The sequence below is a fragment of the Argiope bruennichi genome, chromosome 10 (genome assembly GCF_947563725.1).
Source record: "Argiope bruennichi chromosome 10, qqArgBrue1.1, whole genome shotgun sequence".
Classification (NCBI taxonomy): domain Eukaryota; kingdom Metazoa; phylum Arthropoda; class Arachnida; order Araneae; family Araneidae; genus Argiope; species Argiope bruennichi.
Window position 1 is genome coordinate 63,611,907 of NC_079160.1, and position 17,241 is coordinate 63,629,147.

The 17,241-nt window shown below is 25.3% G+C and overlaps 1 protein-coding gene across 2 annotated transcripts in view; it reads left to right on the forward strand.

Annotated features, from left to right (window-relative positions):
- The first annotated feature begins 6,805 nt into the window (after nt 1-6,805).
- LOC129988044 (ATP-dependent RNA helicase DHX8-like) overlaps nt 6,806-17,241 on the forward strand; it is a 35,204-nt gene continuing 24,768 nt past the window's right edge. Inside the window, exons 1-5 of one of the 2 annotated variants that reach the window (XM_056096137.1) lie at nt 6,806-6,931; nt 13,957-14,042; nt 15,892-16,053; nt 16,809-16,882; nt 17,113-17,181. In XM_056096137.1, coding sequence (XP_055952112.1) covers nt 6,838-6,931; nt 13,957-14,042; nt 15,892-16,053; nt 16,809-16,882; nt 17,113-17,181 — 485 coding nt within the window. In that variant the 5' untranslated portion in view covers nt 6,806-6,837. The remainder of the gene's footprint in view (nt 6,932-13,956; nt 14,043-15,891; nt 16,054-16,808; nt 16,883-17,112; nt 17,182-17,241) is intronic. The other variant, XM_056096138.1, reaches the window with a different exon arrangement.

The window sequence follows — 17,241 nt, forward strand, 5'->3', positions numbered from 1 at the left end:
GTCGATATCTTGTTCCGAAGAATTCATCTAAAAGCTGGATGACTCTGGCTCTTGTCACCGGTTCGAAGTGATTCTTTAATATATTCCACGCCACCAGTCCATCAGTTGTTTCTGTAATTAGACTCTTCAGGTCTGCACTGATGTTAGTGTAAATCAACGTATAGCATCGATCCTTACGTAGCTGGAAATCATACTTTTCCTTGTAATTTGCCCCTTCTTCAGGCTCCTTTGGCTTGGTCTGTATGATAAAATGCCAGCATCCAAAATGCATCAAAATGATTTGCATGTCTTGCTTCCACGTGTTCCAATTATTTTGCGTCAACACTGGAATCTGATTACTCATCTCCATATTTTCTACAGCATCAGAAAATTCTTAAAAAAACAGTTCTTGACTGGAACTATATTTAAAAATGGAGAAATTTCAAGGTCTGGTACAACTGCTTAGCTTGCCTCGACAAAGACTCGTGGTCTGGGCCCTTAACCACTGTGTTATACTTCAGGATTAACTAATCCACGCTTTAGCAAAGTTCACAATGAAATTTTATGTCGAGGAAGCATAATGATAAAAGCAGTTTTTTAAAAATAAGTTTATTAAAGTTAATTAAAAGAATCAATTAGCTCATCACTGGAGCAATCAAAATTATATTTTCATATAAAAAAGAATTACCAGACCTTAGGCAAACAATTCGAACCGTTCCATCACATACCGACACGTCTCATTCCTTCTCATATACCTTCTAAAAAAAAAAAGAAAAACGCGAACCGAGTTTTTTTTTTTTTTTTTTTTTTTTTAAAGCAGTTAGATTTGCATAACAGTTATTGCCAATCACTAAACTTAGAAAAAGGTCGGGTTCGAATCAGTCAGTTGTTTACATAAATTGAGATCAATGGTGAGGAATTGGAAAAAACAACACAAAGACGTCATACTAATTCGGATCCGAAAATTCATTTTTGTAAACAGATCCTTTCTAAATATCCAACAGATATAAAATTACATAATATTAAGATTTTTATTTAATTATTTCATCACAAACATTCGAAGAGTGAGGTTTGTTTATTTATTTATTTATTTTTTTTGAATGAGAAATCATATGACAAATTATATGTCATTTTCTAGAAAATTTTCAGCTGCACGCATCACAAGATAAATTTCCTTCACATCCAATGAACACATGTTATGTATTTAAACCAATTCCCCGAAAATACTACATTTCATGCATCGGAAGAATGTTCTTCATTTCTATGAATGTGCATCTGTTTATTAAAATCAATTTTTTTAGAATTTTTTTTATTGGATACATTATTATAATTAGGTTTTTCTCTTGTATGAATATGCAAATGTAAACTTAAATGACTTCTCTGAGAAAATTTTTTATTGCATATATCACAAGAATAAGGTTTTTCGTTTGTATGAATACGATAATGGACGTTTAAACCACTTTTGCGGGAAAATCCTTTATTGCATACATCACAACAATAAGGTTTTTCGTTTGTATGACTACGTAAATGCTCTTTTAAATGACATATTTGAGTATATGCCTTATTGCATATATCACAATAATAAAGTTTGCGATCTGTATTATGAATTCGATAATGTACAATCAGACTATTTTTCCGAGCAAATTTTTTATTGCATATATCGCAAGAATGAGGTTTTTCATTTGCATGAACATACAAATGTTCATTTAATTTGCTTTTCCACGTAAATACTTTACTGCAAATATCACAAGAATAAGTTTTTAAATATGTGTGAGAATGAATATGTTGCTTTAAATCACATTCCATAAGAAATCCCATCCCACAAGTTTCACATATGAAACATTTCTTATTTAATTGAGTTTCACCTTCGACTTTTATATCAATATCCGAAGGACTAACAAAATGTGTTGCATTCATCTCGTCGGATGTCTCCATTTTCTCTTCTTTTCAGAGTTGAAGTCAAAACATAGCTTTTTTTGCATTAAAACATGCTTTTTATCTATATACACTAAGCATATATTTCCGCTGCATTATTTAAAAAAATCTAGTTTTTAATCCACCCCATCTCGTATCTTCAGAGCCATCTGAAAAAAAAAAAAAAAATGTCAGTATCATTATATAATTTCATACAATTATAAATTTATCTTTAATTCAATGAAGAAAGATAATTTTAATTTAACTTCAGAAAATAAAGAAGAAATTTTTCAAACAACTAAAAAGATTAATTTTTCAAAGTTTTTTTTTAAAATTAAAGTAATTTGCATGCTAATTCAAAAAAAAAAAAAAAGAATCAATGTTCTTTTTTGATTTTTTTATGTACTTATATGTAACATATGTAAAACAATAATTTTCACTATTGTGTTCTTAACCATTCTGTGATAACCATTGTAAACTGGGGTAAGGGTAGGTCTAAATAAATAATTAAAATTTTGCTGTGCTCTTATTCTCTTAAAGTGTTAGAAACTATATATCATAAAGGATTTATAATCTGAAAGGTTGCTTATTATTTACCAAATTAGTTAATAATAAGTGCAAAAGAAAAAAAAGCAGCCATGTAGGGGAAGTTTTGGTCTGATATGAGGGCCTTTTGAGATATTATTCGAGGTTGTTTTTTTCCCAGACTACTTGAAACAGACAACATATCATTGATGACATGAATTATATCATAATAACTGGCTATTTAAGTTGAGGACATATCAACATATCAGATTAACATAAGAGTGTCTCAGATATGATTGTCACAAATTAAATAATACAAATTACAACAGAAAATCTCATATACATTGGCTTATCACATATAAACTAATGCACATTAGCATAGTGCTTGATATATATATATAAGCTTAAAACAAGTTATTATTGTTTCATAGTACATTTTATATGTAAGTATATTTCAACATTAAATTTTAAAGTGAGATCTTCTCTATCCAAAATATTGAATATATATCCATAAACACTCAAATAAAAAAATAATTACTAAAATAAATTTGAAGCAAACAGTGAACCACTAACAAAAAGACATGACACAGACTTGGGAGGAAAAAAAATTCATAAAGTAATGGATTTTCCAAAACATAAATTCCAAGATGTAAAATAAATAGGTATGATTAAAGTAATAATAAAATGAAAATTAATACAAAAAATGCTTGAAATACTAAAAATAGTGTAGAATTATGATACAAAAAATTAATTGATCTCAAGAATGATAAAATTTGATTCATAAAATGTTGAAATCTGAGGAAATGCTATGCCAATACAAATAATCTAGAAAAAACATTAGAAGAAGAAAAAATATTTCAGTTTTATATAAATATGTATAGTTCAATAATAAAACAAGTCATTATTCATGCTTACATGTAGTACATGCAAACATAAAAAACAAACTCAAATGTGGAAACAAAAGTTGACCAAATGCCAAAAGAGCTAACTGAAATCTATAAAAAATAATATGCATTGATTTTTGTGAATTCATAACAGTATTGTTTTTACTAAATTCCTCACAAGGGAAAAATTATTGGATTAAAAGATATAAGTTCAAGAAAATAACTTGAAAAAGAATTTATTTTGAAAGTTAATTGCAATAGAGTAAAAGAATAGCAATCATCTAATAAGCATGACAAATGCATTTTTTGAAAAAAGTATGCAGAAACTCCATCTTTATCATTTATCAAAATATATTTAAACATTTTTAATTCACTCTTTCAGTATGAAACAAATTATTCTAGCTGCAAAATAAAAATGAAAAACATAATTTCTTCAATGCTTATGTATCAAAGAAAAAAAAACTTGTGAAAATCTTTGATTATGAACAGTAAAGATTTTTGAATATTTCTCTTTAATATTAGAAAAAAAAAACCCTATTAATATTTTAAAAAATTAAAGATATTTATTATATATAAAATAATTAATAATGTCTTAATTTGAATTTCATATTGATCCACATTTCTACTTTTTTAAATAAAAATTTGTCTTTCTAATTTATTAAAATAATGTCAATAATCTGGTTAAATACCTAGGGATTAAACAGCTACAAAATGTTTCTAGACATGTAAAAAAAAAAAAAAATGACAAAAGGGAAAAAAAAAAAAAAAACTACATTTTTTAAGCTAGTGTTATCACAATGAGTTCTATAAGATTCTAGATAATATGTCCATGTATACAATTTTAAATTAAGAGGCTGAAAGATTTTAGACACAGTTTTTTTTTTTCAATTCATTTGATAAGTTTTAGAAACAAAAAAATAGCATTTGTCTTTAAAAATCCTTTTTTCGATTTTAATAGAATTTCCTTCATCAATATTTAATTCTACACACTTAAATTACAGAACTGATCGTTTCTCATCTACTTCAATATTATATAGATAAAAAAAAAATGAAAAACATAATTTCTTCAATGCTTATGTATCAAAGAAAAAAAAACTTGTGAAAATCTTTGATTATGAACAGTAAAGATTTTTGAATATTTCTCTTTAATATTAGAAAAAAAAAACCCTATTAATATTTTAAAAAATTAAAGATATTTATTATATATAAAATAATTAATAATGTCTTAATTTGAATTTCATATTGATCCACATTTCTACTTTTTTAAATAAAAATTTGTCTTTCTAATTTATTAAAATAATGTCAATAATCTGGTTAAATACCTAGGGATTAAACAGCTACAAAATGTTTCTAGACATGTAAAAAAAAAAAAAAAAATGACAAAAGGGAAAAAAAAAAAAAAAACTACATTTTTTAAGCTAGTGTTATCACAATGAGTTCTATAAGATTCTAGATAATATGTCCATGTATACAATTTTAAATTAAGAGGCTGAAAGATTTTAGACACAGTTTTTTTTTTTCAATTCATTTGATAAGTTTTAGAAACAAAAAAATAGCATTTGTCTTTAAAAATCCTTTTTTCGATTTTAATAGAATTTCCTTCATCAATATTTAATTCTACACACTTAAATTACAGAACTGATCGTTTCTCATCTACTTCAATATTATATAGATAAAAATAAAGCTTTTTTTTTTCTCAAAAAGTTAAACACTTGTGTATTAACTGTATGTCATTGGCAAATATAATCAAATGATATGACATCTTTGATGATTAATCATTGGTTATAATAAACATAATTTTTCTTGCAATTAATATGAAGTATGCAGTTAATACAATATTTTTTATGTGTAATTCTTAAAAGAATAAAATAAATAAATAAATAAAATAAAAAAGAGCATTAATAAAAAAAAATGCTTAATTATTAAAAATTTAGCAAGATTTGATATTCATTATCACTGAAAGCATAAATTAATTAAAAACTTGATACCAAAAGAAAAATAAATTATTAACTAGATCACAATCAAGAATTCAAGCAGATAAAAAATATGAAAAATATCATAACATAATTGAGCATTCATCTAGCAAATATTTGGTATAAAGAAATTAAAGAATATTTATAAGCATATTCAGTTTGCATACATCATTTTAAATAAACTTAAAGAATTATAGTTTTTTCATGAGTTTTGTATTAGCATCATATAAAAACTATTAAAAAATACTAAAAGCAAAAAAAATTATCAAAAAATAAATAAGAATAATTGCCTTAAAGATTATTAGAGTATAATAATTAAAAATTTAGCACTAAAAATAATTTTTTTAATTAATAAATTTTCCATAAAGAAGCATTTGAATTTTTTTTTCATTAAAAGAAAATAATTACATAGAGCAAAAAGAAAATTCAGTACCATGAAACCATGTAAATTATATCAATATGTAATTGTGAATATTACATTAGATTCTACATGTATTTAAGAAATATATACTTGAATCTTTGTTTTTTTCCCAATGAAAGCCTAATTTTTCTTTCTTTTTTTTTTAAATTCTATTCAAGAGAATAAACAAGTAGCACTTAATTCACCTGAAAATTTCCTTTATTCAATAAAACTGTGAAAAGAACTACAGAATTATAAACTATCTTGCATACATAACAGTTTTATTACGGCAAAATATATATTATGGCATTAAATTAGATATCCATTTAATTCAACTCTTTTCACATCTGATATATTTTTTAATATAAGAGTAAAGAGAACAAAAAATATATATAAGATTTATCACTTTGCAAGAAATTATCATGTATCCTGTGCTGAAATATCTTCACATAATAATAACTTTGCAACATTTCATTATAAAATTATCACCCAATTTTTGCCTGTACATCTGAATACATAAAGAGTATTTTACAGTTTCTTAACTGATAGCGAAACGCTAATAAATGTCTATCAATAGTTTTTAAATGTAATTATTACTATTGCTGAAATCTTATCTTGTTAACTTACACAAATGTACAGGATAATTTTGAAAAGGTGAAATCATTCTTAAAGAGCAAATAAATAAATTAAATAACATCATTAAAATAAAATTAAATTATATCATTAAAAAATATTGTCGAAAATTTATTACATAAGCACCAAAGTAAATAAAAATTAAATAAAACTGAATAATTTACCACATTCTATACTTTTGTGTTACTGAATATATGATTTGCATTCATTTTTGGAAAATTTATAATATCTCAATTTGTATTATTTAATTTCAGAAATTTTCGTAAAACATTTAATTAGAGACCAAATTTTGCTCTCGAACTTGTTTACATGCATGGTATTGCGTTCGTTCAGTCACGATATAGGTTCACGGTTGGAATCAAAGATTGATCCGGATCTTATATTTTCTCGATATCAATTATCGTATCCGGATCTGCAATGGGAAAAGATGTAATTCGAGACCAGTAAACTGGAATAAATGAATTGAAGTGAATAAACCCAATATTTACTTTTGAATTTCTCGGAGTTGACAACAAAGTGAATTTAAAGCATGGAAGAAATTCGTAAATTAGAGTATTTATCCCTTGTTTCTAAAATATGTACCGAACTTGACAATCATTTGGGTATAAATGATAAAGATTTAGGTAAGTTCTTCGAAAACATCTATGTGGATTTTTAAAATTTTTGTGTTTACTGAAGATCGTGCTAGTTTCTCGAACAACAAAAAAAAGTCTTTTTAAAAAATGTTAGATCGTTTTTAATAAATTATCCATAATTTTAAAATTAAGTAAAGTGTATCTTTATTATGTATGAAATATTTAATTGATTTGATGAAATTGAATTTTATTTAATTTTTCTAGATTTCCTGTTTTATAACTAAATTTTTATGTGCAGTGTAACATCTATAAAACTTAGCTTTGCTTTTGGATATAATTTCCTTTTTTTTAATATTTAAATTTAATACTTTTTTAAATATTTAAGTGTCTTATTAATGCGATATTTTTACACACTGAACTCTCAACACGCTAAACTTTATCTTTTTCTAGAGCGATTTAATTAGAGTCTAAAATTAAAGGTCACAACAATTATAAATGACTTAGTTATTTTTTCCGAAATAAAATTAAAATACAAATTTTTTCGTCGTAACTTTCTTAAATCGGAAGAAAACCCCCAAAAAATCGTTGCAATAAATTTTTTCTTTTCTTTTTTAGCCATGTAATAAAGAAATTTTGCTATAATAATAATAATAATAATAATAAAATCTTTCTTCCTTTTATAAGTTTTAAAATCTTTCTTTTGTAATTAAGCATTAGAAACTCTTATTGTAATCTTGATCTGTTAGTATTTATAAATTTCAAAATATTTTTTGTATTGAAAAATTTTAAAAATAATTTATTGTGGACTAATCAAGATGTTTGCTGAGTTTTTTTTTAAAATTTAGTAGAACTGTTATTTAAATGTTCCCATTGAATGCCTTACTTACATAGATTTTATTGAAATTAAAGCATGCTATTCATTAAATACCATTCAGCATGTCTTTTATATGTCTGTCTTTCTCATTATATAACATTTAACATGATAAGGTTTATAATCTGGTATCTCTGTAAATTGCAACATTCATGATGTGGCGTGTCTGGTTAAAAATTATTCCAAATATTCTATAAAAAGTGCAAATTATTACATATAGAAATAGACAAATCAAACCTAAACCATTAACATACTATTGTGTTTCAAAACAAACAAACAATCCCTTTAAATATATTTCATCATTTGTAAACTTAGTATTTTTTAAATGATGTTTATACCGGGGAAGAGGGATGTAATTTCAATAAAGGGCACATTACAATAGAATTTATCTTAATTAGAAATGCTATATCATTGACTGGCATATATGTAGTCAAGTTCCAGAAGAACATAGCTTTTGATCCTGCTATATTTCAAAATATGAGTTTTACTATTGAATGGACTTTGTTTTTTAGCCTATTTAGTAAAAACTGTAATTAATTTTCATTATGAATTTTTTTTATTGATTGAAGTAAATGGAATTTATCCATCAAATTAACTAAGAATTTCTCCATCTAAAATTACTATTAATTTTTAGTAATTTCTTTTGTAAAGAGATTTATAACATCTTAAATATAATAGTTGCATCTGGGACAGCTTTCAACAAATGTGTGAGAGTAAGTTTCAACACTGTTGAAATGTACAGTCAGAATTTTTTTAAAAAAATAAATTATAATTTGATTAGAGGGAAATGAGATTTATTTTCATTTCTGAATTTTACTTATTCCTTATTATTAAGGTAAGTTGTATTTATTCACCAGATTAATTAAGACATTATCTAACAATACTATGAACTGAAAATTCACATGTTTCTTATTTTAAACTTAACAGCTGTATTACTGTTGAAATATCTCACTCACATTGCAGATTAATTTAACTAAATTCCTATCAAATATGGATAAGATTATCTGAACTTACATGAAATAATGTAATGAATCAAAAGTGAAAGTAGAAAGTATTGTAAAGGCTATGCATACTATCAAACATGATATCTTTTGGAATAGATACAAACTCATAAAATGCACTATTTTGTATGAATTTGTGACTTTTTTTAAAAAGAAGTAAAACATTTGATCCTGATAATAATTTAACATCTTATATTTCAAACTGCTTTTTCTTTGATGAATCTTCATGTAGTAAAAGCAAAGAAGTTCCTTTACATTCTGCAGCAACATTAGAATTAAAAATATATATATATGAATTTAAAAAATGAAAACTTTGTATTAGAAATAAATGATTTTATACTTTAGTTTTTGGAAAGAAAGTGGTTAGTTTTTGGAAAGAGTTTAGTGGAAAGAAAAATATACTAATATTTGTACAACTAATAGAAGACAAAGAAGAAATATTAAGGGAGGGAGGGAGATTCTTGAAATTTTCTTTTCCATAAGTAAATGAAACTAATTGTGTTGAATTGAATGACATTAAAAAAGGAATAAATTGTATTGAAAGAAATGCATTAAAATGAAACTTTTTCATTCACATTTTAACTGGAAGAACTTCTCAAAGTATTTTTTGTTCATATTTCCTGCTAATTTTCCTTTTATTAATTATAAATAATATAATAACATCTTATTATCTCCATAAGATTTTTTTTTTTATTTTAAATAATGACAAATCTTGTCAGCTTATTATATCTCCTTTACATTTACTTATACTTCAATTATATTGTTCAATTCAATGAAATAAGTTGTTACTTATGTGTTGAAAGCTGTTCCATGCCTGTTTAAAAATGCCCCTCCCCCTTCCTGCAGGCAGTTGCATTTCAATAGATTTAGGCATTACTTAAAATTTCATAATTTGCCTTTTTGGTTATGATAAAGAACTCTTTTACAAACTAACAACCTGTAACCTTTGGCACTAAATTCTGATATAAAAAAATACAGATTTCCTACAAAGCTGTGATTACATTAAAATTTTTTTGAAATGTGCCATCCTCCTTCCCTTCTTATACATAAAAAATCAGAAAGAATCAAATGTTGAAACAACTTTAAAAGTTCAGAAAAATTGTACATCATCACTTTATAAGGAATTCAATAGAAATTGTATTAAAAATTGCAATATATATATATATATATAAACTTAAAATCTTTAAATTTCTCCCTGGAAAAACAATTCTAATGCATTTATTGTTTACATTTTTCTATCAAACTTTGCTATGTTTTGCTTATCTTACAAATCAAAGTGTAGTGTTTATTTTATACAGGAAATCAAACAGAATTGGATAAAAAGGATTACAGATGATATTTTGTTTTTGGTCAGCAATTTTTGAAGTTTTAAGTTGTAATTTAGTTTTTAGTAACTTACTTGATAATGAATGCATATGTTTGTAATATTCATTTCTAGTCATGACAACCTGGGAGTTTTTAGTTTTGTTTTGTTCCTTTCTTTTTTATAACTTATGCTAACATTTTTTTTCTTCTAAAAGATAATGATTGGAGCTATTGCTATGATTTGATAGATTTTTGTTTAGTTGCCATTTAAGTTCCTTTCTTTTTTAAAACTTATGTTAACATTTTTTCCCCTTAAAAGCTAATCATTTGAGCTATTGTTAAGATTTGACAGATTTTTGTTTAGAGCTTACTAATTTTAAGTCCCCCCCCTCATGTATGTGTAAAGGAACAATTGTAATTTTCCATAAATTCAAACTCGAGATTTTTATGAATCTTCATGTTTCAGACTTGCCTGATCTCTGAAAAAAGATTTCTGCGACAAAAAAAGCACCAAAATACATATTTGCATGATAAATTCAGTAAAAGTTCTAAATTCATGCAAAAGACCTGTTTTTCATAAATGGGTCATTTTCAAAATTCGGTGCTATTTGTTGTCCATGTGAAACACATTTTTTTTACAAGATGTTATAAAGTTTAAATGATTTTTCTTTTTACCATGCTTTTTAGCAGGCAATTTCCAGTGGAGAAACAATAAAATTAAAATAATTCATCTGATTTTTTATTTTTTTTTCTAATAAAGAAGTTGAGAGGAAACAAAAATTCAGCTGTCCAAATCATAAAACTCAAAATGTTTTTTGCTGCATTACTTTCCAAAAATTAAAATTTTTATTCTGACATATTTTTTTATTGTGAAATATACTTTTAATTATGTTATAAAGAAGGTTTTAATAACCTTTTAAGAAGAATAGATGATTTTTACCAATTAAATACAGCTGTCCAGACATTAAGTCATGTCTGTTACCATACAATATTTTCAACATTTTAAGCAACAAGATTAAAATTTTGAAATGACAACTCTTGTATATCAGTGAAACATGTCCTAAGAAAGAAATGCAAACAGCTATCTTGAATGTTTGATGTTTGATTGAAGAAGCTGAAGCCTTTTTGTGGAAAGTATTTTTATTGCATGTCATGTCTGTTACCTTAATATTTTGTATAAAATATATTTATTTATTAATTTATTCAACTGATTAATTTAGATTTTTAGGTTTTTAATTTTAATTAAAATGTATTTTCATGTTTTTATGGAATTATTTAGTTTCCTTAATTTTTGTACTTTGAAATGTCATGTCTGTTACTGGTCATGTCTGTTACTCTATATAGTAACAGACATGACAATCTTGGTAACAGACTTGACATGTTTCAAGATTTGAAATATGGTTCAATTTTTGGGTTTGTTTTGTTTAAATTTTAGTTGATATTTTAGGAAGAATTTTTTAAGGGTGGGGGGGAAGGGAATAAATGTAAGTTTTTACTTTTTAAAAGCGCATATTTGTTACAGTTTACATTTTTTTCTCTTATCTTCTTTGTTTTTTATTATCAAATTGTATTTACTGAATTTATTAATGTTTGCAATGTTATCAAATCATTTGCTTTATTAAACTTTATTTCTGAAAATTACATGTGCAAACATGCTACAGAAGTGCAGGCATTTCATTTTGGAGGATCGAGAAAGCAGGCAACTCTGCATACTGGCGTTTTATATCTAAGAAACCAGCATGAACCAATTTCGTTCTGCACAATTTCCGAATGTTACGACCTGCAGCAATTTTGGCTCACCTTCAGCCAATATTCAACAAGCTTAAGAGAATTTCCCCCGAAGTTGAAATTATCCACTTTTTTTCTGATGGCCCTACCACGCAATATCGGCAGAAGAAAAATTTCTTCCTTTTGAATGAGCATATAGCAAATAATGGTTATAAGTATGGATCATGGTCTTTTTTTGAGGCTGGTCATGGCAAGGGTGCTGCTGATGGAATAGAGGGAGCCATTAAGAGAGCTGCTGACAAAATAGTTGCACAGGGGATAGATATACCCGATGCAAAAACTCTGTTTAATGTTTTAATAAATAAAACAAATGTTCAGCTTCATTATATCTGTGAAACAGATGTAGAAATGTTAAAAAAAATAATTCCATCTGATATTCCGGTTTTAAAAGGAACGATGAGCATACATCAAATTTTTTCTTTTGGGAACGACTCAATGTTTTTTAGGGATTTAAGCTGTTTCTGCAGACAGAAAAATGTCTGTGACTGTTTTACAGTTAATGTATTTGCATTAAAAGAAAATGAACAAGAAAGTACATCCATGACAATAAATAACGGAGGAAATAATTGTAAATCTTTTTCTTCTCCTTTATCCAACAATTTTCAACAAGATATTCAAGAAGGAAGCTTCGTACTTGTAAAATTGGAGGGTAAACGATCGATAAAATATTTCGTTTCAGAAATAATCGACATCCAGGACAACAATTTTACAATTAAGTATTTAAAAAAAGTCAGGAATCATGCAAAGTTCTTTTGAGAGGATGATAAAGAATATAATATTGAAGCAGAGGATATTGTAATGAAACTTCCAAATCCAAATCTAACTGGATGCTCTTTTTGTCAATTACAATATTTGATGTGGATCTCTCCAAATATGATGTTGAATAAATAGCATTGTAACTCAAGAAAATACTAAAAAATAAAATGTGTACACATGTTCCACATTCTGTATCCGTGAATTTCAAATAATATATACATATTTGTTTTTTTTTATTTTATAGTAAAAAGTTATGTACTAAAAGAGAAACATATTTTAGCTTAATTCTATCTTTCAAGCTTTACATCAAAATTTAGCTCCTGAATTTATGTCATGTCTGTTACTCAGTGTCACGTCTGTTACTTTGTGTCATGTCTGTTACCATTTCAAAATTTTCCTTAAAAAGTTTAAATTGACATAATATTGCTACAATTAGAGTTACATATTAATTGACTCTGCCTAGTATATATAAGAATGACAGACATTTTGCATTAATTGTTTTTTATAGTATTTTATATTAAAAAAATCCTTGTAATAATTCTATATTAGTAACAGACATGACAAACAAAAGTATAAAAATACCATAAGAAATATTTTTTTTATTCAAAAGTCTTTATTATATGGGTAAAATGACTCTATACTTATATTAAATATAGCTTCACATTATTGTACACTGAACTTAAATACAAAAATTTCAAGAAAAATGTCCGGTAACAGACATGACAATTTTCATCATATCTGACCAAAAAAACATTAATTAAAAATATATAAAAGAAAAAAATGTATCAAAAATATTCAAGTAATATACAGAAATAATGTCTGTTTAATAATATTAAAAAAATTTACTAATTAAAATTTTTTTTTATTTTTGTCTTTTCAATTTCCAAATGGCACCGAATTTTGAAAATGACCCAAATATTGTTACTATTGCATTTAAGGCATTTGCAGTATTACCCAAGCTTTACAAATTTAAGTAGTAGAGGGACATAAGATTTTTATTGGAGAATATGCAAGAAATTCAGAGAAGAATACTTCTGCTAATTTACAAATGTGTGCATCTATTAAATTAAGGATATTATTATATTATGTTAAAAATAGATTTCTCTTTTACCTGAGTTTCTTAACTTGTTTTTTTAAAAATTAGTCCAATAATTTTTTTAAAATTAATTGCCCTAAAATTATGCAAAGTAAAAAAAGTTCCGAAAAACATCTTACAATGCATAATAATATTTCATCACTGAAAGCTTGTAGAGGTAGATGTCTTTGATTTCTGTATTGACTTATATGTATTGCTCCCTAAAATTTAAAATATCTCTTTCAAAACTTTTTAAATTTTATTTTCTTTATTGCAGCTGAATTCATTATTGATTTAGCTGAAAAAAATGATACATTTGAATCATTCAAGAAAGCCCTTGATGATAATGGAGCAGAATTCACTGTAAGGATATTTTTCATTATTTTTTTTTATTGCTGTGCATGGTATAAAAGTTAATACATCATCAAAAATTTATTTTATTTTTCTTACTGAAAATTAATTACTTATTTCATGAAAACTAGTTATTGTACCTATGGCTCTGCTTGTATTTATCTGTTTTATATATATGTTAGAAAAAGCAAAATACATATAATTGTATAACATTGAATCCTAATATTAAAACTCCTTTAAGTTGTTTTGAACTCTCCACTCTATTTTGAGCAATAATTAATTAATATTAAAGATTTCATATAAACAATCACTTTTAGCTTTATTTTATGTCACATATATGTAAAACTTACTTTGAGTTCCTGCTCTCAAACTTGTGAACATATATTTGGTTGTGGCAGAAATATGAAGTTTCTAAGTTAATACTGGCAGTTTTAAGAGATCTAATTTTAAATAAGAAATTATCAATTTTAAGAAAAGGGAACCTAAAAGATTCTTTAATTTTAGCTTTTTAATACTTCTTTTATTTGGTATTTAAGACACATAATAATATACATTGATCTCTTAATATTAAGTTTAAACTTAAAATAGGATTTTAAAAAATTCAGATCAGTCCAAAAAATAATTTTCATGCTTCAAGATGCAATCAATGCCAGCATGCATGAAATAACTAGATTTTTTTTAAAGATAATATCATTGTATTTATTTATTGTGACTGCATTTTTAGCTTTGTGCAAGATTTTGTAACCTACTTCATGTTCATACCACTTTAGGAACTGTGATATTCAAATCTTCTTTAATCAAATATTCACAATTCAGTGAAATTTGAGTTCTGACAATATCACAATAATGGTTAAAAGGGGAAGGAAAAAAAAAAAAAAAAAAAAGAGTTGCTTGAATTGTAGATACTATGAAATTAAAAAGAGGCAAATATTCTGTGATCTCTCAAAGTGAGAGGAAAGTAATCTGACATTTTTTAAAAAATGATTTGAAGCTGACATGTTAAATTTTGTAATAATTAAAATTGGAAAATTTAATTAAGTAAAAAAATATTCTTATTCATTGAGTTCAAGCTAAGAAACAATCATGAAAAAAGGCATATGATATACCAAATGTTATATTAAAAATTCCCGTGCTAAAATATGTAAGTAAAAGAATTTACAATAATTTTAAATGACATTTAAAGATAAAAGTAAATTTGTTGTGTGTTAAAAACTAATTATTATTATATTATTTCTTAGTATGGTACTAAAGTAATACAAATTTTTTAAAACATACAATTTCTTCTGGATGCTAAGAAATATGTGTGCCAAATTTCGTTTGATTCTATTGAAAGGTGTGAAATTGTATAAGATTCAAACAAATAGGCATTCAATTTTATACATATATAGATTTTTGTGTATTACTACATTTCCAAAGTGAGAGAATTCAGTCATTAATTTATTTCAAATTCTTTTAATATTACTATTGTATGTAAATTTTTACTTACTATTCATCTCAGGGTCTTGAGATTAATACTTTTTGATGATTATACTTCACTAAGAAGTGGTATGCAAATATGTCATTGATTACTGTGTCTCCTAATGCTGTGGATAATTTTAGTTCATTCTATTGCTAAATATAAACACCTCCTTTCATTTCTATTCTCACCCCTTTTTTGATGAAATAAATGCATCCTTATACATGCACAGTAGTGCAAAGGGTTTCTGAATCTGAGAATGAACAATATTCATGTTTTTGTTTATTCATTTATTTTTTAAGTTTTCACTTGCTTTTCAAAAATGAATTCTCAGTGAAAACGAAATTATAAAGTTAGTGCTTTTTTATTTGTTATTTGAGAATAAAACATGTTTTCTTTTTTCAGGAGTCTTTTATTTCTACTTTGCTACGAATTATCAAACAAATGAAACCCAAAGATACTCCTTTACTAGATGACGATGAAGATTTTGAAAAAGATAAGAAGTCTGATTTAGACAAATTGAAAGCTAAATTTCCAGGATTAGCTATACCCAATACTGAAAAAATTGTGAGTGTCATCAATTTTTCCTTATGTTACATATTATTTAAAAAATGACTAAAGTATGAATGTTTAATAATATAATTCATAAAAGATAATAATTAAAAACATAGTAGGCATGATATATATGCTTTCCCACTGGAGCAAGCTAGTGTTTTAATCAATGTAGATGTTATGAATTTTCTGGTTAAAAAATAAAATATACAAATATATTTAAATACCAATTTAGGCAAATAACACAAAATTGAAGTGCAAGTTATAGAAATGTAATTCCTTATAGCTTGCTTCTAATCTTTTCATTATAGATACTTCTATTAAACCATTCCATATTTAATTCTTGATTTATATGCATTTTCACATGAATTTAGAAAATTAAGTTATTTATTACATGTGAAAAATAGATATTGCTGCCTCCCATATTTTAACTTTCATATTTTTTCAATCCAAATTTATCATGTATCAATATGTTATGTTTGTACCTTTTGTTCACCCAACTGTATTTTCTTCAATGCTGATTTACTGCTTCTATGTATGTATGTATGTGTGAAATGCAAATGAATAATTGATTTTAAATAATTAGCTTTTAAAACATTAAAACAAGCTAAATCGATAAACATTCTCCTCTGCTTTTTAAATAAATTTACACTGACATATGTTGTTTCAAATATGTTATCTGTTCAGTTATAACGATAATAGTAATAATGTGTTTTCTGTCAAATGGGGAATCATGTTTAATTGTTTCAATTATAAATTACTTCTTTTAGAGTTTTTCAGATGAAGATGAGGAAGTTGCAGAAGCTGCTATAGCTGAACTTGAAGCTTTAAACCCATATGTGAAGTAAGATTTTTCAATAAATTTGTTTATTATTCCTCTTTTTGTCGAAATGCCTTGGGATCTTTAAATAAAGACACAAAAGGTTTTTTTGAGTACTGAACAATTTAACTATAAACAGTGGATTAATTATTCTTCAAAGGAAAACATCTTTTTCTTTTTTTTTTTTCAAAATTCAATATCAATTTAGTATTTTTTGAAACTAAATTATTATTATTTGCTCATCATATTTACAGAAAAGAAGAACGTGAATCAAAATCTCCAGATTATACGAAGGAAAAATCAAGACACAAGAAATCGAAAAGGTGCTTCTTTTATACTGCTTTTCTATAGTTTTAGTGTATGAATCTATAAATCATTATAAC